The sequence below is a fragment of the Cygnus olor genome, chromosome 21 (genome assembly GCF_009769625.2).
Source record: "Cygnus olor isolate bCygOlo1 chromosome 21, bCygOlo1.pri.v2, whole genome shotgun sequence".
In the NCBI taxonomy this organism is placed as follows: Eukaryota; Metazoa; Chordata; class Aves; order Anseriformes; family Anatidae; genus Cygnus; species Cygnus olor.
In genome coordinates this window covers 7,233,268-7,255,363 of record NC_049189.1, presented here as the reverse complement: position 1 = coordinate 7,255,363, position 22,096 = coordinate 7,233,268, and the positions used below count along the sequence as shown (strand labels likewise).

The following is a 22,096-nucleotide window of genomic DNA, read 5'->3' as shown; positions in this document are numbered from 1 at the left end:
TAATTACATTTTTCTAACACAAGTTCTGTTAATTCCTTCACTTTACACTTCTTTCATAAGACACAGCCTAAAACACAGCCACCAGAGAACTGCCTTTGCAGCAGAAGTGAATTGCCAAATACCAGAACTAGTATTTGTAATCTTACAGAAAGATGGGACAATGTGCAAGTTGCTGCTATATATATTTATAGATATTTTGAGAGTACAGTCCAGAGGGAATGGAAAAAGCAGATGGTTAAAGACTGAACTTAGTCAAGATCAAAGAGAACACAGGTCATTTCAGGACAAAGATGCCATTAATTTATTCAAGAAGAGAGAGAGGGAGGGAAGCAGGAAAGCACTTCAGTTTCTGCCTTTAGCATCAGCTGACAAATTTTATCATGTTTTCATATCATGAAATCAGTGGATATATTCCCCAACAGAAGATCAGCTGCTGCCTTCCCTTCTTCCTCAACTATATATTGGTATGCCACTCTCAGAGGCAGCTAGTGACCACATTTCAGACCAATATATTTGCAGGTATTGCGTGCCTGCTGAAGGAAACAAAGAAAGCAGAGGGCTCTGTATGGTAGAACTGACATACAAGTCTCTGTACTGGTCAAAGGCATTGTTGGCTTCCACCTCCAGCTTGCGCAGGCGAGCAGATGGCATGGCACCGTCTTCCAGGGGAGGATCGTACTTGTTACTCCATGGTGATCTGCCAAGGAGACGAGAACAGAGACAGTTAGACAAAAGAGAAACAATGAAAGGCCAGAAATTCGTGGGTCAGACCTGATCCACAGAAAGGGGACACTGACTCCTCAAACTCCATAGTGTAACTAGGGACCGCTCCCTCTCTTCATGTTCCTACTGTATAAAAAAAACATGCTTGGGTTTGAATTTGTTCCTTCTTAAATACTCAAAGGTAAGGCCTTCGGTTGTTACACATTAGATATTTAAAATTATTTTCATGCAAATACTTACACTTTGCATAGTTTATTTGGGGTCTGACAATATTTGAGCCAAACTTTGCTGTCTAGAATTAAGGTCTGGCTTCTCCTCCACTAGTTTGATTTAAAATAAACTCTTCTTTTAACACAACATTAGGAAAACGTCTGAGCACTGTGAAGTATTTAACAAGGTTTGTAAAGCTGTAGTTTTTACTATATGATTTCTGCACGTGTGGAAGAGATTTTGTGCTCTTAATGAAAGATTTGTTACTAAAAGATTAATGGAACCCATAGCCCATCTGCTTGAGACTTTTCTAATTCCCTTTTAGTAAACCTGCATTCTCCTTTTCATTTTCCCTGTGGATAACCAACCTACACATATCAGTGGTAGTTTAAGAAAACGTACCTCTACCCTTTGCCTACTCACTTTTCAAAATAGTCCAGCCAACTAACCCTAGGTCTTAATGCAGTCCATACGTAAGGGCTCTTTCCTCAGTAGCCATTTGTTATTCATTTCTCAGAAAAGCATCTAGTTTTGACATGTTTAATGCAAAGCACAAAGAACAGGCTCCGCTTCCCTGTGCCCTTGTGCCTTCAAAGAACTTCAACCCTCTCTGAACAAAAAGGTGAGACAAAAGGTGAGACATCAGGAAAAGCTAAATTATGTCACAGCAACCCAGGGCAATGATTTTCAGGTGGTAGTTCCCATTTTAAAACAGTTGCTTAAAACTCAGTCACTTTGCAGAAGACAGCTGCAGTAATGTTCATTTACCTAACAGCTCTCTGAAATCTGGAAGAGATCCAAACAAAAAAATCCCCCCAAATCCTATCTGCAGGGTTCCCAAAGGGCACTCCCACACCCACCAGGCAGCGCACCCAAAACCAAGCCACACTGGAGACGTTCAGGCAGACAGAGCACTGACCTTGCCATCAAGTCTGCAAAAGCAAGTCAGGGTTTGTATGCCGCCAAGTGCAGAGGCATACAACTATTCCCTCAGTACCATTTATATGATGCACTTGCTTTTTCTTTCTCTACTAAATTTTAAAGGGTAGATTAAAAATAAATAAATCTGTTTTCTGTCAACTCAAAAGACTGCCTCTCCATCAAGTTCAAGGAAACGGGCGAGCAAAGAATCCATGCAGAGACATGATGGAGATACTTGAACTGCAAATAATAGATCTCTTTGCAGGCTGACGGAATGGGGCTTAAGGAAAGCCTAGCGGTGTAAGTTATTCTAGCTAGCAGATTGTGGCATTTTCAACCCATTACGGATGGAGCCAGCAGCAACTTCACCTAAGGAAAAAAAATCATAACACAACCCTGTAATTTTTTCTTTTTGTGGAAGAGTACGCACAACACATTTAAAAACTTACATGGAGACTATTTGAAGAAAGACAGATGGACACGAGCACTTAAATTTCAAAAGTCAGACCTCTAATTCCCCTAAAAGAGAATGTTTTTTGTTTCAGCTAACAGGATTCAGTGTTGTTGGCACCAAATTCCCCATAAGGATTCCATTTAATGGAGCGATCAAACATACTTAGAATGGAAATGTATGGACAAAGGCAGAGACCTTGAAGTCTAATATCAAAAAAAGAAACGAGGTCTGCTTTCACAATGCAGATCCCACTGCATTTTGATATCCCCCCCAAACCTTTTACTACAGGAGCACTTGCAGAAGTGCCTGCAAGACTACACACCAAAGGCTGCTCCCACAAGCAGCAGTGATACTATGATGAGATGTGAAACTATCCATTTATGAAGATCCAAGAGAGACTCCAGATGTTCCTTTTAGTCTGATCCTTGTTTGACGTGAAAAAAACCAAGCCTATCTAAATATGAGGAAGGAGAAAATTGTGAGGGGCTCAGCAATGAGGATATTAGTTTCCCTGAATGATGCCCCATGATGCAGGTGGGATTATCACCAGAATGGCCAATCATCCCAGCCATTTTTTAAATTCGACTCCCAGTCAAACTATAAAGCCACTCAAAAAAAGAAACCACGTACAAAGCTCGATTCCCAGTGAAAAGGTGTGACTAACTAGCTTCACCTTTCCTGAAGAAATTATTTGAGGCACAGTTGTCCACAGAATGTTTTGAAATCCTTGGATTAGTATTACAAGAAACACAATTAGCAAACACTCCAATAAGAAAATTGAAGTTTAGTTTTAAATATACAGTAATTGGAGATGTAGCATTTTACAGGCAGGGAATAGTATTTATGAGTCCTCATCTAGTGTGTGGTTCTGAAAATCTTTGTGGAAATACCAAAAGCTTTTAAAGCACAGTAAACTCCTCCTAGATTCTGGCCTAATTGATTAAATTAGTGTAAGAGCCACTTCTCAGTAACAACTTCAGATTTTATGAGGTATGAATAACAGTGTCTGAACGCAGGCACAGAATAGGATTAACACATGTACATGTTCGCGTCACTTGGTTTTCAAAGGCTTTTGCGTTGTGTTGAAGGAAAGAATTTACTTTGTGAAACAGAGCTGAGGCCAATCAATTCCAGAAGGGAGAATCACTTCAATCCAGAACGCCTGAACCAAAAGCCTTAGAGAAAAAAGAATTCTTTAACGCCAACAGCTGAATACTTTATGGCTACCCAGTATAAAAAAATAAAATACCTTTTCTGAAAACCCAGCAAGTACCACATTTTTCTGAGATTTAAAAAACACAAGTCTTCCTACTTCCTTTTAACTATTTAAGGATCTTCTCAGCAAAGAAAAGATTAAGCAAATTTCAGAGGCAGGCACAAAAGTAACCCTAAAGAAAGGGCTGCCAAATGTGCTAATTAAACATGGTGTGCTGGGGAGGGCAGGGAGCAAGCGTTATTAGTTATTGCAGCGTGTCACAGTTCTGTTTAACAAGTGCCTCTCCAATTTTTCTGAGCCTCTGGTGATAAATGCTCACGTCAACAGTCTAAATGGGATTCAGGGAGACTGTAAGAAACATACTGCAGCCTCAGTGAGAACGCATCTCTTGAAGGACCCTTCAAGGGTCCACGAGAAATACAGTATCTGTGATGTGCTCCCTTCTTCGGCATCTGCCAGAAAGGATGCAGCTGCGTGCACACATCTTGTGGAGGCCAGGAGATGCTACTAAAACTCTTTCAGCTGAACAGCTTCCAGTGTCAGAATAGTACCCTTCAGGACATGAGTGAACACTTCACCGTAGAAATTTTCTTCCTTCTTGGCCCACCGCAACAAAGGATGTATTTAAAAAAAATCCTCATTGAAATTTACAGTCGGGCACAATCCCCATGCAGTGTCAAACTTCGCATGCATTAGCAGTCTCCTCCTCCTACTTTTAGGGCAAAACCAATCTCAGTATGTTGTCTGCACCGATCATCTGCAGACAGACAGGCTTTCAGTTTAGATAAGCCCCTTTCCTGCAATTCAAAGTAATTAAAAACAATGTACTTATAAACCTTCATAACTTACCTGCTTCTGTAATGATGGCCTGAGCCAAAAAAAAAAGTTAAAAGAAAAAAAAGTTAAATATTTTCTGGAATTTCATGTTGAAATAGAATATTTGTAACATTCTAGCCAGATGACGACAAATCTCTACTCCAAACCTGCACAAAGCAAAGCTAAATTTTTACTGCAGATCAGTTACAATTGCTAGCACCAAAAATATAAGCTGTTGCACCAAGCAGCAAAAAGCCCGAGATGCAACTCTCAATGGCAACCAGGAGAGTTAGAGTGGCTGAGCTGTTAACCCAGGACAGAAGATGAATGAATGGGGTTCATTACTTCACAGCACAGCACCCTTTGTTAAGAAAACAGAGTAAAAGCCAGGTGATGCAATAATCACAAAGGTTTCTGGAATATAAGTTTTGTGATTCTTGATTAAATATTTGGAACTATGGCACTGTCGCTACAGATGTTAAGAAAAGGCAGGTAACACAAAGAGCTTTAAGTGTTGGCTGCTGAAACGTAATCATCCTAATGGGAAGGGATAGAATAAAACCAAAAAAAGAGAAACCACGTTCAAAGCGGCTGCCAAACTACTGAACACTCATCATACCATTATTCCACTGTTACAGCCCTTTCAATTACATAAAGCTCATATTTTTCAAATATTGTCACTGTCTTTGTCTATAGTCCTCAATATAAATGAGCTATTTTGGTAGAAAGACATTCCTTTTCTTTGCTAAAAAACTGGGGCCAAGATTTTCACAGAGAACTAATGACAATGCACAGCCAAAGTCAGACTCAATCCCGTGCAAAAGATGAGTGAAAGAACCTTTCCCAGCTGGCAAGTCCATGCCGCTTCGTTCAAAAAGATGATTTTGTTTAAACTCACTGCTTGCATCATCACTTTGTTGTTGTTATCCATTCCAAAGATTTTACATCCTTGCAAAAATAGGTGGTTTAATTTCACATCAAGGCCTCCACAGCCACTTCTTCTGAAGATCGAACTGTTTTTAATCCTCTAAAACATATCTATGCTCCAGAAAGCCTAAGAGAAATCTGTTAGTGTCAGCCTTTTAACAAGATGATGGCATCACATTTTAGGCTGGAGTGAATGACTGCAAATCACAGTACAGAAAACAAACAGAAGCACTAAGTTTCTAGGATAAAACATATCTTGTTCCTGCAACAGACAGACAGGGACCTGCCTTGCAAAGGTTATCAGATTAGCAACCATACAATCAGCATGTCTGAAACTACAGTCATCTGGAGATGGTATTTGTGTCTTTTTGTATCAGGGAAATACTAAGGACTACTTCCATATCCAGTGTCTTACTCAAGAGAACAGGATTTGAAACAGTTCAAGATTGATCACTGAGAAGAGTTAAATATTGTTGTTTTTTTGTTTGTTTGTTTTGTTTTTGTTTTTTTAAAGACTACAATATTCTGATGTAAAAAGTAAATCAGTTAGCTCCTTTCTTGGGATATGAACTCACCTATACGAATCTCCATCTCTGTTGTAGTCACACAATAGATAGTCTTTTCCTACCACCTTATCTCGTGCAATCTTCAATGGCTGATCAACAGAGGAGAGGAGATCTTCACAGAGGCTTGGGACCTGATGGATTGGAGAAAAAACAGAGGGAAGAGAGGGTAATATATTAAAATTAGGAGAGTCTGGTATCCCTAAGAACAGATTTTGTTATTAATAGCTCACATCTGTCCCAAAGCCAGAAACCTTTAAAAAAAAGAAATAAGAAAAAAGCCTGCACTTAAATTACAACACAGTCCTAGGCTCCCACCTCCAATAATTTCAGATTTAATTACCTAACCACTAGTGTGGTCCAGCACACTTATATATATACAGTCTCAATGTTAGCTTCTTGCCAATGACATCTAGCGAAGTGATTGTTGAGGACTGATGAATAAAGGTAAATATTTATAATGGAGTGGAAACTAGGGAGCTGCTAAAAGAATATGCCATCCGTATGCTAGAGTGTATTTTTCACAAGCTCCCACTCTGGGTCGAGTTTAGAATAGTTTCCAGGCAGATGGCCAAACATTACCACGTTGGCTAATAAAAGTACATGTGTGCACACGCGTGCGCTCATGTAAAATCAAACATCTCCTACACAGGTAGCTTATAATGCACTCATAATCCCAGCTGTCTCCATGCACTTCAAGTGGAGAAAGACGGTAAAAATCTGCTTTTAACATGGCAGAGAAGCTTAGATGTACTGCAAAGAGACAAATTACATTTTGCAGCCTGAGGCTAGCGTGAAGGCAAGCCAAGCAAGCAGAGCAAATTCCATCCTGTGGTCTCTTGTTCTGGAGCTGATGGTGGCCCTGGTATCAATGTCAATGTTCCTAGTACGCAGGCTGTGCCTGGGCCAGTGGAGGAATTCCATCTCAGGGCACGTGCAGCACTGTGTCACCTGGGGGATGACTGAACCATCCTGAAGCTGTTATTAAATAATTGGTGTATGGTGCGTTTCCCTCAAGAAAAGAGTTCCAGATCTCCCCCTGAAGGGAAAAGGACTAAAATAAAACATCCTTTCCCAGCGGAAAGTTGGGAACACAATGGAACAACTAGTAAGTTCTTGAATATGCTGGTGACAGCAACGAGTTAATACAGAAGATGGAAGAAATAACTAATGTGAAATCTCTTCTACATTTCATGCTACACTGTAGAGATGAAAACTTGATTGAAAACATCAAGACAAAAAACAATCCAGGGTAAAATTAATCATTTAGTGATGAATTCACAACTCGTAAGAAAGGAAAAGGGAAGGAGGAATAAAGAAAATATGGGTATCTGCTTTCTTCTATTCAAGCCATCGATTCACTGAACTGGTTGGTGCTATTTCAAAAGAAAAGAACCTAAATGGAAAAAAATAGGGGGTTACAACAGCTCCCAAAGGTATAACACAACCTATTTTAATGCGCGACAAGTATCATAACAGATCAAACTAGCTGAAACAAAAACAGTAATAATCCCAAGTACAAGGAGTACATACAGAAGAAGGTATTAAGTCAAAGTAAGCAAAGACATAAAACAAAGTAACCACAAAAGACAAAAAAAAAGGCCAAAACAAGATGTGACTAGCGAGGGACATAGCAGCTAACCCACATATCACCCCACAAACACACAGAGGGAAGCCAAGAAATGGTTGGTAAAGCTACTGACTGTGCTAAAAAAGCTGAACTTTTTTTTTTTTTTTAATTATTTGGTCACAATATATGTTATACACAATATAGTGTGGCAACCAATGATAACAGGAGAGCTTGGCCTTCAGTTCTTTAGAACAGGGCAGTTATGTATTTACACAAAGCCGAATGCTTCTCCTAGGAGTTCATCCTTTGAGACTTGGCTGAAGCAACCTCAAAACCATCATACACCCGCTGAGTAAATAAAAGCAGAATGGAAACAAGCAGCTTTTAGTAAAACCTTTACTTTTTCTGAAAACAGATGATCCTAATACTCCATGGAGCTGATACAAATCAGAAGTGGCGTGGCACAAGCTAAGAGGAAAGATGTATCCCTGCTCACGAGCCCATCTGCTTCCACTTTGTCTCTTCCTTCAGTTCTCCACTGCCCATTAATTTCAGGCTGACTCCTCAGGGGCAGAGCAACTTTAGATGACTACTTCTGTTTTAGACGCGCATGCAACAAGACCCAAAGACCTCACCGTTCAGAGCCATGCTCGACCCTGCTCCTAGGTGCAACCAACTGAGCCCATCCTTCTTGGCTGCTCCATGGCCAGCTGTCCACGCACCCAGAGGTAAGAGCCTGGAAGCAGACTCCTCACTCCGACAGCCATTTACATGAGTAAACATGGTGAAAACATGATCTGGAGAGAAGTGGCTTTTTTCCCAGACTCTGTTACTAGTGCATTTCTTCCAGAGAAGCCCTACGCTACACATGTGGTAAGAGAGCACGAGAGGTTTCGCTGTACAATTCTTCAAACTCCAATATATATGCACAAAACGTTTCCAAAAGAAATCCCAAACACAAGTCCGAGCCAATCCCCCTGCAGAAAAGCTCCTTATATCCATCTGAACCAAAGACCCTTAAAAAAGTCAAACAACGAAGTAAACACATTCTGGCTATTCAAGAGCCTAGACAATGCAGTGTGCTACTGCCACAAGGCAAAAACATACCTATGGAAGTAATTTTCTGCTGGTACAATTTTCTGTGGGTACAAAATTAAGATATCACCTTAAGAGCCAGGATGAAGCCTGTGAGTGACACCACCACTCTCCCGGCTCAAAGAAACGCTTTGTAATAGGGCTCATGCTTGCTATGCGGGACACAATTTCCTTTGAATTGCAAAGCTTACTAAATCTGAGGTATAAACTTTCAAGGAATCAAGGACCATCGCGAATTCCCTCATCCCCTCGTCCACTTTTAAGGTTGATTTTTTAAAAAAATTAAAATTAATTTTCTCTAAAAATAGCACATGCCCACTAAAATCCTTCCCAAGAAAAGATCCCTTGGGTGGAAAGGATGACAGAACACATAGCAGAAAGATTTTGGCTAAAGGACCACTGCAAAACATGCTATACATGGACATGGAGCCCTAAGCCGCGGGTGGTTCCAAATCAACGCATCCCAGGAACGCAGGTATCATCTGCATCATCTTCACTTGCCAAAGACAAAACTTGGAATTAAGATGACCAACAAAACTACTAAGGAAAAACAAAAGTCAACTGCAAATTCCCATCTAAAGCTCTGATTAATCTTTACAGAACTCTAAGAATTTTCCACATCCCAGATTTAAAAAGAAATAATAATTAACACTGCCAAACAAACTTGAGTTGTTATTGACTAGTGCTCAGAGACCACCAGGGTAGTTCTGACTGTGCTGTTATAGCTGCAGGCTTTTTTCCACATTTACAAACCCTGTCTCATTAACAAAGTAATATTAAGGGTTCGTTATTCGAATCCTCCAGAACACCAGGCTATGCCATGCCCAAAGGTTTCCACGGATGCTGAGGGTGTTTCTGTATTGCTTAATGGGAAAACACAGTCTCTTACTGACCAGAAGGTCCCCATGACGTGTTATGCCTTAAAAACAAGGCATTTTACTTCCACGTAGCAATGATGAACTAAATTTCTCTCGGGGTGAGTTGGTAACAGAAGTGTTCATAAGCACAGCCTCTTTTTCAATTTCTGAGAGCTGTGGCTAGGCTTACAGCTGTAACAGTGAATGTGCTGCATCATACACTTTTAGAGTATTACACTGTATTTCAATACAGTATTGCAGTAATATTCTTCAACAGGTGGTCAGTCCTGCGTGGAGCCAGGAGTTGGACTTGACGATCTTTGCGGGTTCCTTCCTACCCAGGATTTTCCATCACATTGCTAAACACTCATTTTCTCTTCACTCCAGACACCCTACATGACTTCAGGCAATATACTCTTTTCTCCTTCAGTTTCTTTCAGAATAAAATTGGGAAGAAAATCTACTCACACCTTGGAAGTATTAGACAATTTCAACAGTGTTGATAAGAGAACAGAGGTATTTCAGCTGATGGAGCTACTCACATAATTCCAATTTTTGGAAAAAAAGTCCAAATGTGGCATGGTTACCCCAAGAGAATAATTTCTTTATTATTTATTACATCAACTTTCAACAGCTGCTGTACTTCCTTTCTAAGAAAGGATTGACAAGATTTTAAGAAAGGATTGACAAGATTTATGCAAACTGGTCTTCCTCTTCTATGTTATAAAGCCACTTACAAGGCAAATGCAGTAATCTGCACATGGTCATTTGCAGCTTTAAAGACTCCAGCTACATAAAGCTATTTGATTCCTTCAGAATTAATGTCTTTTGCATTTTAAACATGCATTGATAAGATATTTCGCGCTGCCAGGCTAAACAAGCTGCTGCAATGCAAGCATTGAACAATTGTTTTACATTATGCACGTGTCGTTCCTTAAATTCTTCCCCAAGTCAAGCACTGAACCTTCATTTAAATTACTGTTTGCATGTTCAGACTCTTGTGGAATTCAGTTTATATTTAGCAAAAAGATATCCATGTCTTCCGATCCTAGTGAAGACAGTTCTGCTTCAAAGACCAGCCCACTGACATTCTGAGTTTTCAGACTGAAACACCAGATTAGCATTAACTTTTGGTATTCACTTGGTCTATGTTAACTGGAAAGCCAAAAGGCTCTTAGGTGTCTGAGTAAGCACATCTGTCTCTAACAGTCTTTATAAAGAGACTTAAAATTTAGAACTGCAAGAATTAACCCACTTCCCAGGCCAATCCCGAAATGCCAAAGTGATTTTACTCCATTCATCACCACGCTATAAATAAGCATCGCTGTGATGAAAACATTGACTACATGAGGATTGCTTTGTAAGCAAAGTGTGTGCTCCCAGCTTCATTTTGACACAAGCTTCTCCACCCTTAAAGCAGTGGAAGGTCAAATGCAGAATATAATTTTAACCTTATATCTTTAGCTAAAGGCCATCGTTAATACAATTGGGTCCACAGTGTACTCTGGACCCTAGTGCACACGTTTCCACAAATAAGCGCTCCATCTATTATAGTGCCTGTGTATATAGTCACGGAGCAAGACCACCCTCGCTGTAAATCAGTAAAGAAAAAGAGAGGACTCCGAGGAGGTCCGGACTCAGCTGTTCAGGCTGGATGGGAATAGCAGCATCATTCAGAAGCACATACCGTGCACCAGGGCACTGTGTTTGTGGGACTTATTTTTTCCAAGGAGATACACAATGAACGCATAGTAGAGAGGAAAGAAAAAGTGAATGAGTTAGGCTTACTCTGCTGCACGTTGAACAAGGATTCTGTTGTCTTGTGTAACAGTATTCTCCATCAGAGCAAGCCAGGTATGTGGACAGTGTTTTAATTAAGTCGACTGCTCTGCTATCAAGACAAATAATCACTTGTGCCGTGGTCAAACTGTGCATTTGCTGGCATAGCTAACCTAATAATCTTTCCTTCTTGACTCACTTTTTGGTAATGTTACCAAAACAATTGTTTCTGAATTAATCTGTTTAAACACAATTGAACTGGCCTCTAAAAAAAGGTTAGAATAAATGAGCAGTAAAGGCTAAACAGGTAAATGTTTAAACAGGTAAATGTAAGCCTCTTCAGTCTCACATGCATTCTCCAGCTTAGCTTTGATTAGGCTGGCTGCTGGATTGCATCTAATTCTGCACCATACATTCAGAAAAGTTCACAGTTTGGCTCACTAGCCATGCAACCCAAGTACACTAAGGGTACTACTATTATTCTTTTTTTTTCCCCCCTACAGCCTTAACTGAAATAAATCATGTTTACAATTGAAGCAGCAATATTGTTTGTGTAAGGTTCTGTGCTTAAAAAAATGTATGTTTTTCCACATTTATGTAGAGGTCAGGACATCCACAAGGAACCTCTCACACTGCAGAACTGTGCTAAATGCATAAAAATTAAAAAGGTGAAACATTTTTCCTTAAGGTTTTAGAAGAAGCTTCAAAATATTAGCAATGAAGGCATTCAGATCCATTTGTCCTTTGGAATGTGTGTCTATAACATGCAGGTATCTGAAAACACGCAACTTGATGTGTTTTTAATTAAAAGCTGCATACAAACTGAAAAACAAGTATCTTAATTGCACGTGAACTCTTAAGACTTTGCTTTTTCTTTACAGCAACTTATATCATTACAGAAGTAGACAAAAACATTGCCCGTGTTACCTGGGGAAGTCACTTGGCTGCAAAGAACAGCCCATGCAAGTCACCAGCAGTTCCACAGAAGAATTGTTTTAGCACAAGACACCCCCCCCCCCCCCCCCCTTTCAGCCTGGATTCCTCCCCTCTTGGCCAGCATCTAATAAAATATAATTTTTCCAAGTCATTCCACAGCCTCAGATTTTCCTGTTCCTGCAGAACACAGACATGGTCTAACGGATGTCGTAGAAACTCTAGAAGGAAGCCTGGCTCCATTCATTTTGGACCTAAAACTACTAGTAAAGTCGCTCCCACAAATCCACGCGTTGCTAAACCTTAATTTGATCCATCAGATGTCCAAGGGCCATACATTCTTCATGCTTTGTTTATTAAATGACATTTAAATGTACTCGTGTCCAAGGCCAATGTAATTGATATTGGAAACAGCTCAGCTTTACTTATTTGCATTGAATTCCAGCACTGCAAGAATTATCAAAAATGAAACGAAAAATCAATTAGCTTTTCTGGGAAAAGGCAAGCATAAGATTGCAGATCTGGACTTATCCAGTCAGCAATGTCATGGCAGAAACATTATGTTAATTACAGACTTACAGACTTTTTCAATTTAGCTCAAGGAAGTGCATCTAAAATCTCTGAAAGGTGACTACTGTTCATAAAACAGCATCCTTGGCATTCTTCCGGTGACCTGCTGGACAAAATAGGGCTTTTGCTAGATTCTGCATTATGGAGCTTACTGAGAAACAAAAGCTAGCCATCTGGCAGGCACAATGAGGCGCCCCAGATTTTGACTAGTGACCTGCAGGTGAAGGCTTCTGTATCTCATTACCAGTCACGAGTCCCATGAGTCGTCACAGCATATCAATATCTTGGGAAGTCTCGACTGCATGTGTCAGGAGTCCAGCTGGTGTTGGAGATATCCAGCAACAACTACAGGAAAGGCACAGGCGTACTCTCCAGCTCTTTACCTTGAAGTTTCTACCCCCCCACCCCCGATCTGTCAAAGCTCTTAGATAGGTTTCTAATCAGGATTCAAGCTCATCAAGTGATCCCCTGACCTCCCCCCCCCCCCCAAAACACACTGCATTAGAAAGATTTGAACAGACATTTCAAGGGTTTGTAACACCAGCAGGAACCTGGAAGAAAAAAGACACAGTTCAGGCTTAAGAAGAAAATGACTACATGAATACAGAGCCAGAAGTGAAGCAGAAATTGGTTTTCACAATCTCATGTAAGCGGGGTTGCTAGCTCTATGCCAGCATCACGCTGACCATTTGCACACATGGTGATCTCCAGTTACCATCAAGGTATCCAGAGGTAATCTTTTCTAGCTGGAAAAGCGCCTGCTTAAAGCCACTCACCGAATGGAAAACTGGCTCGTAACCACAGTAAGTTTCTTCGGAGCCAGCCCCCCTTTTCTTTAGCCAGTAATCCTTGCATTAGAAAAGCAACTGGCTGCAGATAGCCTGGAGCCTATCACACCCATCAGCAAACTCAGGAAGAGCAGCAGGTCAAAAACTCAGCTCTTACACCGTGCGGCTGTCAGCGTAGTTCTGCTTCCACTCTTTTCACGTTTTCACTGGGTCTGAATTTTATTTATTTTTTGAAAACATCTTCTACCCTCACTAGCTGTTCAGCTAGCCATCTGCATTCAATTATTTTATCTTTCTCCTCAAAACTGTACACTTCTTAGGCTTTTGGACTTGAGATACAAAGAACCCCAGCCACATTCTCATGTTCTTTATGGTCTGTGCAGCCGAAGCAACACCACTTTACTGAGGATAAATTCTCTAGCTTCATATATCTTCAGTTATCAAAAGGCACACAAGCAGATTTGAGGCTTGCCTGGAAGCACGCTAGCTACATGAAGCAGGCTCATGAGCATTGTTCAAATATTTCAAAATCAGAAGTTTATACATGTGTAAATTCATTACTCTGGGACTTTTTAAAAAGTAACACATACTAAAATATCTAAGTATTCTGCTGTAATTAGAAACTCAAGCAAAGATGGTTACCTCCCAAATCTTTACGTACAAATTACCCTTGAAAAAACAACCAGTGAAGCTACTGATTGCTTTATCAATAAATAACTTTAGCCTTAATTCTTCCTTGTCAACAACAACTTGATTCTCTACTTCAAGGAAGCTTTCACATTTAACACTGAAGAAGAATGGGAATAAATTGACCGTTATCTGAATACCAGTCCTACTGGGAAGAGATGAAAGTTGTGGCTGCGAACAAGCCCCACTCTCCTGGTGAGTCTGCTCGTCCATTTTGTGATCCAGTTTTGAAAGGATGATTCCCCATTCCCACTTCATGCCAGCCATCTGATTTTTCTGAGTCAGCGAGATTTTTCATTCCGTTTATATGTGCACAGACAGGCAATCACCCAAATTAAACATTTGGCAGGAAATTCTTACTTACAGAGGAACCTGCTTCACTTTTACCAAGACTGAGGGCACATCAGCTTCCATATCCAAGCCAAAGCCATCAAGGCAACCCTGACACAGACCCCTTGCTGCAGGTGGCCCCTGAGCACAACAAATCCAGTCTCCATCCTTTCCCAGAGATGCACCCCTCCAGGACATGTCAGTGAAGCTGTCTTGGAAAGAGAAAGGCTTCAGGAAGGCATGATCCCAGCTAACATTCACCTACCCTGCTTTGTGCTTCCAGGGCGTCCTTGGCAGAGAGCCTCCACAACAGCACTGCCTGAAAGCTGATGGGGCTTCTCTTGGGGAGAAAAAAACAGCTAAAAGCATATGAGGACCGACTTACCACACAGCTGTCACCTTCAAAGAAAGGAAGCAGGAGGACGATTCTCCAAGATCGTTCTGATCGTTCAGTATAAACCATTCACCCATTCTACCAGCCTCCTTATTTCATTCCAGTCTGTGATTTGCATGAGCAAAACCAAAACCTTACTCTTAACTGATAAAAGAAGCATTTCCGTCCTGAAAATCCCCTTAATATTCCCCTTTCAGCACGCGATGGAACACGTGGTTCACAACTGACTTCCGTAAGCACAGAATGTCAACAGCAGCAACTTCTACTGGGGAAATTGAGGCAATAAGGAAGAGCGACAGTATTTATGATACAGATTTCAATTGTGTAGCAATGCTACAAGTGTTATTGCTTGGGGTATCCTCACGATAACTCCAACTCAGAGCAGCGCGATCCCTTGTAACGTTCCTCTCGTGGAAAATGAATTACACTCCAGGCCTGGCTGACAGGTACACACTCCCAGCCTTCTGCCACCCCAGTTCCCAGAGTTCCATGGAAAATTATTCTAATTTAAATTAGTTGTCCTTAAAAAGGCATGTGCCTACACTAAACACTTTTCATAACGATTTCAAAGTCCTCTTGCACGCTGACAGCCTCCAAGTAGTCTATTTACAACTAACGACTAATTGAATTCCAAGCAGAGCGTTCCATGCCAAGGCACATTACCAGCACCGCACACAACTTCTTTCAGCCTGCACTTCTGGAGTCCTGTGATTGACAAGGTCTCTAATGAACTCTAATTGAGGACTCTGCAGCTTGAAAAAGCAGCAACAGATGTGGTAAAAGGGCAACCCACAAACTGGTTTGCTAACGAAAGAAAAGCGTCTGGTCTGATGAGGGCCAATGACCCAAAAATTCTACTCTTCTACCCACCCTTTTTTACTTTGTGTTCAAGTCCAGACCCTTTGCCTTGGTCAGCTCAACACTTGGGGGCAGTGATGCACAGCCCTGAACATATTCCACACATTCTTACTGGCCCCAGGATGCTCTTTTATTAAAGAGAAGAGTTTTGACAGAGTAACAGGGACCTCAGACAGGGAACTTAGTGCAGCATTACAAACCTAGGAAGACGTTAGGTTCTTCCTATATTAGTTTTGGAAAGCTTTTTGCATACAAAGACGCATTTAAGTCATCACCATTGCCTTCCAATGGATCTTAATCAGCACGAGAGCAGTAAGTTACACATCAGCCTGCAGATCAGTTCCTACAGAAAGGCTGCAGAAAGCTGAGCTACAAGCAGACTTCAAGAAATAACCTACTCTTTACACAGTGGAGAAAAAAAAAAGACTCATGCCCCTGCTTGCTTCAAGTTTACTCCAGCATAGAAATGTAATGAAGCAAGGAAACCAAGCAGAAAGGAAGCAGAAGTCAGCGTGCCATCTTTTATAGTTCTATCACGAATTTAACGAACCTGCTCATGCTCATCGTGCATTTGTAGCCTGACCTTTTACTTCAAGGAGGTTATTGTCTGGTAACAGTACAGCAAACAGAATAAAAACCATCAGCTGTGAAGGTTTAGATGAAACTTGCCAAAAAAAGGTCAAACTATTTGCTAGAGTCTGGCCCATGATGGTTTTGGAACTATTACAAGGTGGCAGTGCGTGTAATGCTCTTGTACGGAGTTCAGACTTGTGTCTTGTGGAGGTCAGGCTGAGAGTGGGCTGCAGAAGAGGTAGGTCCACAGACGTCTCAACAATAAAGAAGCCATACTGGATTTAACAAGTCATTTCATCTCCACCCCAGAGAAGAAACTGCAGGAACTAGTGTGGGAATCCCATGGACCCTCCTCTTAACACGCATGGTTCAAACTGGTCTGTTTCACGTTACGCTCCCAATATGAAAAAAAGCCCAGTCAGTGAGATGCTGATGGAAAGCATGTAGAGCACTAATGAGCACCATCCAAAAGTAATTCCAACATTTAGAGGGAACTAGCAATTTTCTGAGTCATTAGAAAAACCTCATAGCAATTATACAGCCAAGCTTACCATAGCTCCCCCCACCAGTCATTGTTCTGGTCGGTCCTTAGAGTTGCTTAAGCCCTGATATCCATTCATTCCTCCAAATTCCATCAGAAAAATAGCCATGTCATACCAGATCACACGAAGGATTTAGTTATTGGGTCCCACCCCAAGCAACAGCCACAAAAATGATGCCTTAGGTTGCCAAGAGTTTTGGTGGCACAGATGTAGCCAATTAGTAAATGGTTTCAAGAAAGAAATAATCCCTTCCTGCAGGGAATAATTTCCTTCCTGACCCACAGAGCTTTCTTATCTATACCTTGGCTTGTGTAACCAAACGCAGTATTTAAATAGAGTTTGATAAATCTATATCAGCCGGCTTTTTCACCAGAGGACTCCTCCCAAGCTCACTACCAGCTTCAATTCCACTTAGTAACAGACCTCCTCGGCTCAACTTTTCCCTGGTAAGCAGCCACTCTGTGTGTAAAGATGATAAACAGTTTGGATACTGTTATTTAAAGTGTTTAATTAAGAGGTACTAGTTCAAGTAGTTGCAGAACCATCAGGTTTTTAAGGTCTCTGGGATAAGATTTGTCAGCATCGTGCATAAAATTCAGACCTGCACAGAAAGGGGATGTAGTTCTCACAAGAAGGTAGGAGGAAAGGCTTAGTTCAAAGGTCTAACAGCTCTGTTCCAAACCAATGCACCACGTCTGCAAACATCTGGAAGCTTAGGTCAGAGGAAACTGTGCCACGCTGTTTTCAGGGATGCTGTTTGCTTTTGTAGGGAGAAAATTCACGTGACCAAAGCCCAATTACAGTTGAAGCTGGCCAGGTCTGTGGGAGACAATAAAAAGGGCTTTTTTTTTTAAGTATGTGAATAGAAAAAGGAGGACCGGAGAAACACGGGTCTGCTACTTGATGGGGATGGTCACCTCACAAACGAGGACAAAGGCAGAGCAGAGACATTTAATGCCTTCTTTGCCTCTGTCTTCAACACCGATGATAGGCTTTGGGAGTGCCCTGAGCTGGAGGACCATGACGGTGGGAAAGAAACTCCCAACCAACCCTGAACGTGCGCAGGATTTGCTGCTCCACCTGGATCCATTTGTCCATGGGGCCTGATGGGATTCATCCCAGGGTGCTCAGAGAGCTGCCTGATGTCATCGTGGGACCTCTCAATTATTTTTCAATTGTCTTGGGAATCTGAAGAGGTCCCAGTTGACTGGAAGCTGGCAAATGTGCCAATTTTCAAGAAGGGTAAAGACGACGACGCTGGTAACTAACAGGCCTGTCAGTCTCACGTCAGTGCCTGGTAAAATTATGGAGATTATCCTGAGAGTTACTGAAACACACCTGAGGGACAATGCAGTCATAGGTAACAGCCAACACGGGTTCCCGAGGGGTAGGTCCTGCTTAACAAATTGAATTTCCTGTTATGATATCACCCATCCAGTCGGCCAAGAGAAGCCCGTTGATGTCATCTTGGAGTTCAGTAAAGCTTTCAATATGGTTTCTCACAGTACCCTACTGGACAAAATCTCCAGCATACAGACAGATAAAACCAACACGATGGGTGAGCAATTGGCTGACGGGCAGGGCTCAAAGGGTTGTGGTAAACGGGGTTACATCAGGCTGGCTGCCGGTCACCAGTGGAGTCCCCCAGGGCTCCATTTTAGGGCCAGTTCTTTTCAACGTTTTCATAAGTGATTTGGATGTAGGACTAGAAGGTGTTTTGAGTAAGTTTGCTGATGATACTAAATTGGGAGGAGTTGTTGACTCTGTCGAGGGGGGAAAGGCCTTGCAGAAAGATCTGGACAGACTGGAGAGCTGGGCAATCACCAACCACATGAAGTTTAACAAGAGCAAGTGCCGGGTCCTGCACTTGGGATGGGGCAACCCTGGCTATACGTACAGACTGGGCAACGAGACGCTGGAGAGCAGCCCCACAGAGAGGGACCTGGGGGTTGTGGTTGACAGCAAGCTGAACATGAGCCAGCAGTGAGCCCTGGCAGCCAGGAGGGCCAACTGTATCCTGGGGTGCATCAAGCACGGCATCGCCAGTCGGTCAAGGGAAGGGATTGTCCCGCTCTGCTCTGCGCTGGTGCGGCCTCACCTCGAGCACTGTGTGCAGTTCTGGGCAGCACGGTACAAAAAGGACGTGAAGCTGTTGGAGAGCATCCAGAGAAGGGCTACAAAGGACCCCAGTGAAGGGCCTAGAGAGGAAGACATACGAGGAGCAGCTGAGGTCACTTGGTTTGTTCAGCCTGGAAAGGGGAGGCTGAGGGGAGACCTTGTCCCAGGGTCTACAGCTTCCTCACGAGGGGGAGTGGAGGGGCAGGCGCCGATCTGTTCTCTTCAGTGACCAGTGATAGGACCCGACAGGAGCCAGGAGTTGGACTCGATGATCCTTGTGGGTCCCTCCCAACTTGGGCTATTCTATGATTCTGTGGCAGCTGGCACTAACTAGCTTATTATAAGCCCCCAAACACATCACATCACAGAATATGTGACTAAATCAAATGCATCTGAAGAAGGATGCTTGTGCCCATTATAAATCTTAAGTTAATAGTCTTTACTACCAATTTATGGAAGGGAAGTAAACATTGCAGGGGCAAGCAGAAAACAGGTATCAGCACAACACAGCTGGCTGGGAGTTTTTAGGATACTCACTGAGCTGCAGAATACCTGGTAGGGCATAATTTATAGATAAGTTTGGGCATTCTCCAGAACCCCAGTGTTCTAGTCCTGAAATGTTCTGTCTCAGTAAGTCTTTGAAGCATGTGCCATCGCACACCCGCTGCACCTGCAGCACAAGTCCTGTGTCAAGCTGCAGGCTGGCAGGCAGTTAGCAGGAGACGGTACACACGTACAAGGGCACGCATCACGTTTGTACAAACCACCCCAGCTGCTTTAAACAACAGCCTCCAAACTGCCGATGACTTCATCAAGAAAGCTGCTAATGACCCTTCATCCAAAAGGATGTCCACGCACACACAGGAGTACCTGCTGGCTTGCCCAAAATAAACACGTAGATTGATGACATTGTTTGGGCAATTACTCCATTCCTCAACCTTGCCGAAACACGAGGAGAGAACCACAGATCACCATACCTTGGAGATGCTTTAGAAAATATTCTTACATACCAGATCTTTGTCATGCATAGGGCTTGGTCACCATTAGGTTAGAGCATCCGGTACTCACCAAGTCAATGAGGTCACTGAGATTCTTCTCTATCTGCTGCGGAGGCAGACGCCTCATCAAATCCAAGGCACAATCCAGCTGCTGGTCACTCTGCGGAAACAAGAACATCCCTCAGTCACAGTACGTACAGACAAGCACATCATGCTCACAGACACAACTGCAGTGCTCATCAACTCCTCTGATACGAGAAATACAGCTTCTAGTTCTAACCAGCAATATGTTTTATATCAACACAAACAGATTTCAATAAAGTTCAGTTCCATTTGGTCGATGATTATTCATTTGGTATTGCAAAAAGCGTTCTAAAGCACAGACATAAGGACACAGCTTAAGCTTGTGTCATGCCATCAATTTAACACCGTCCTGTTGATGGAGAGGAGTCCAGTTCCCACCAAAAATTGTTTCCAACACTTGTGCAAATGTTTAATGAAATGTTTTTCCATGCTACCTCAACAATAAGCAGAGTTAGGGAACTGAAAGTTCCTTTTCCTGAAGCAGTTTTAGTACTTCCTCATCTGCGTTGTGCCATTCAGCTGAAGGTAACCAGTATGCAAGGCAAATTCTGTTCTGACAGAGCTCTCCCCCACTCCTTCAGCTTTACCAAAAAAAAGTGAAACATGCAGACAAAGGTATGATCCATTATTTCCTTCTCACTCTACAACACAAACCAAAATCTGTCTGTATCTGAGAAATCATCAGCTTTAAATATTTTAAGAAATTGCAGCAACGTATCCCAATAGTATTTGTTGCAGCTGGCCTTGCGTCCAATTCCACACACGCAAAAAAGCTTAAAATTCATTTCAGAGTTGGAAAATCCGCAAGACATTATCACAGACACTTGATGAGCAGAGCCAGGCTCTTGGCATAACCTTTAGCTCTCCTTCTCACTAAGGCATAAGAGAGACACTTTCCTGCAAACTTAACAGTACCCCAAAAGCCGCACATTGCTTTGATCAACGTCGTCATCCAGCTGAAGCACAGCAAGCTTGTTTTCACTGCTTCTTCCTCTCATTTTTGTTCTCTTTTTCTACCTACCTGTCCACAATGAGCTTAAATTTAATTTCCTACGTTCAGCCAAGCTCTAAAAGTTGTATTTAAGAAAGACGTCAGAAATAAAGCAGTTACGTAATCACATTATTCAAGTGGCATCCCCCCATCAGCGAGCAGCAGTGGGAAGTAGAGCTTCCTGCAATTAATCTGTACCTTGGCAATGAGGAAAGGAGGGATTTCGCAGTTTAGCGGCCATCCATTACGAAAACAGTTCTAAAAAGGCACTGCCCATTCACTATCGAAAGATAAATATTTTACAGACAGCAAGTCAGACAGCCGGCTTGGAAGAGATTGTGTTTATTTCTCATCCAGTTTAAGTTTTAGGACATCCTGTTTGGAAAAAGCTCCAGCTCTACAGACTTCTAGGCATTGACTCTCATCTGCCTGCAAGTCTCCTGAATATCGAGGGCCTCTGACCTGAGAAGCAGAACGCACCGACGCCAGGAACAGAAGTTACGGCAGTCACCTGCTGCGACTGAAGCAACACACGTTCAAGACAGACAAACTCAACCCCCATACTCTTTAAACTTTTGGGTAACGCGACAAGCAAATTCTTGGCCAAAATAAGCCCGAAGTTAATTCCTCTTGAAAAACGACCGCAAATCAATTGATGAATTGACTGTCACCACATCCATGGAAACAAGCGACGGCTGAGTTTTTCAACACCTTTTCCTTATCTCTGTCAGGTGGTCAGTGACTGAAGGTTACCAGGAAGGGACTGAAGTGGGGGTTGAGCTGCCTCCATGCTGGAGTCTCCCCAGGCACCCACAACTAGCCAAGCTTCAAGCTCTGGGCAGTTCGCTCCTCTCCGCGCTATGATCCGTGTAGTTAGCAGGGTCAGAAATAGGAAGCCACTCCACATTCTGTTCACACGTGCAGTCACAAATTATCTCCTCTCCTTCCACACAGTAAACAGCCCCCTGCCCAGGAAGGGCCAAATATTTAAGATCAGATGAAGATGAAACATCAATCCAGGCTTGAGCAGAGGCACAACCTACAGGCATAATTAGAAACTCATGGGAGAAAGCTCCCCAGAGACAGCAACATCTCGTTC

General features: G+C 42.3%; 1 protein-coding gene across 2 annotated transcripts in view; it reads right to left on the bottom strand.

Annotated features, from left to right (window-relative positions):
- CAPZB (capping actin protein of muscle Z-line subunit beta) overlaps window positions 1–22,096 on the bottom strand; it is a 63,464-nt gene that overhangs the window by 26,603 nt on the left and 14,765 nt on the right. For both annotated transcript variants that reach the window (XM_040533986.1, XM_040533985.1), the window contains exons 2-4: window positions 19,993–20,082; window positions 5,843–5,964; window positions 584–697 (exon numbers count right to left, since the gene is read on the bottom strand). In XM_040533986.1, coding sequence (XP_040389920.1) covers window positions 584–697; window positions 5,843–5,964; window positions 19,993–20,082 — 326 coding nt within the window. The remainder of the gene's footprint in view (window positions 1–583; window positions 698–5,842; window positions 5,965–19,992; window positions 20,083–22,096) is intronic.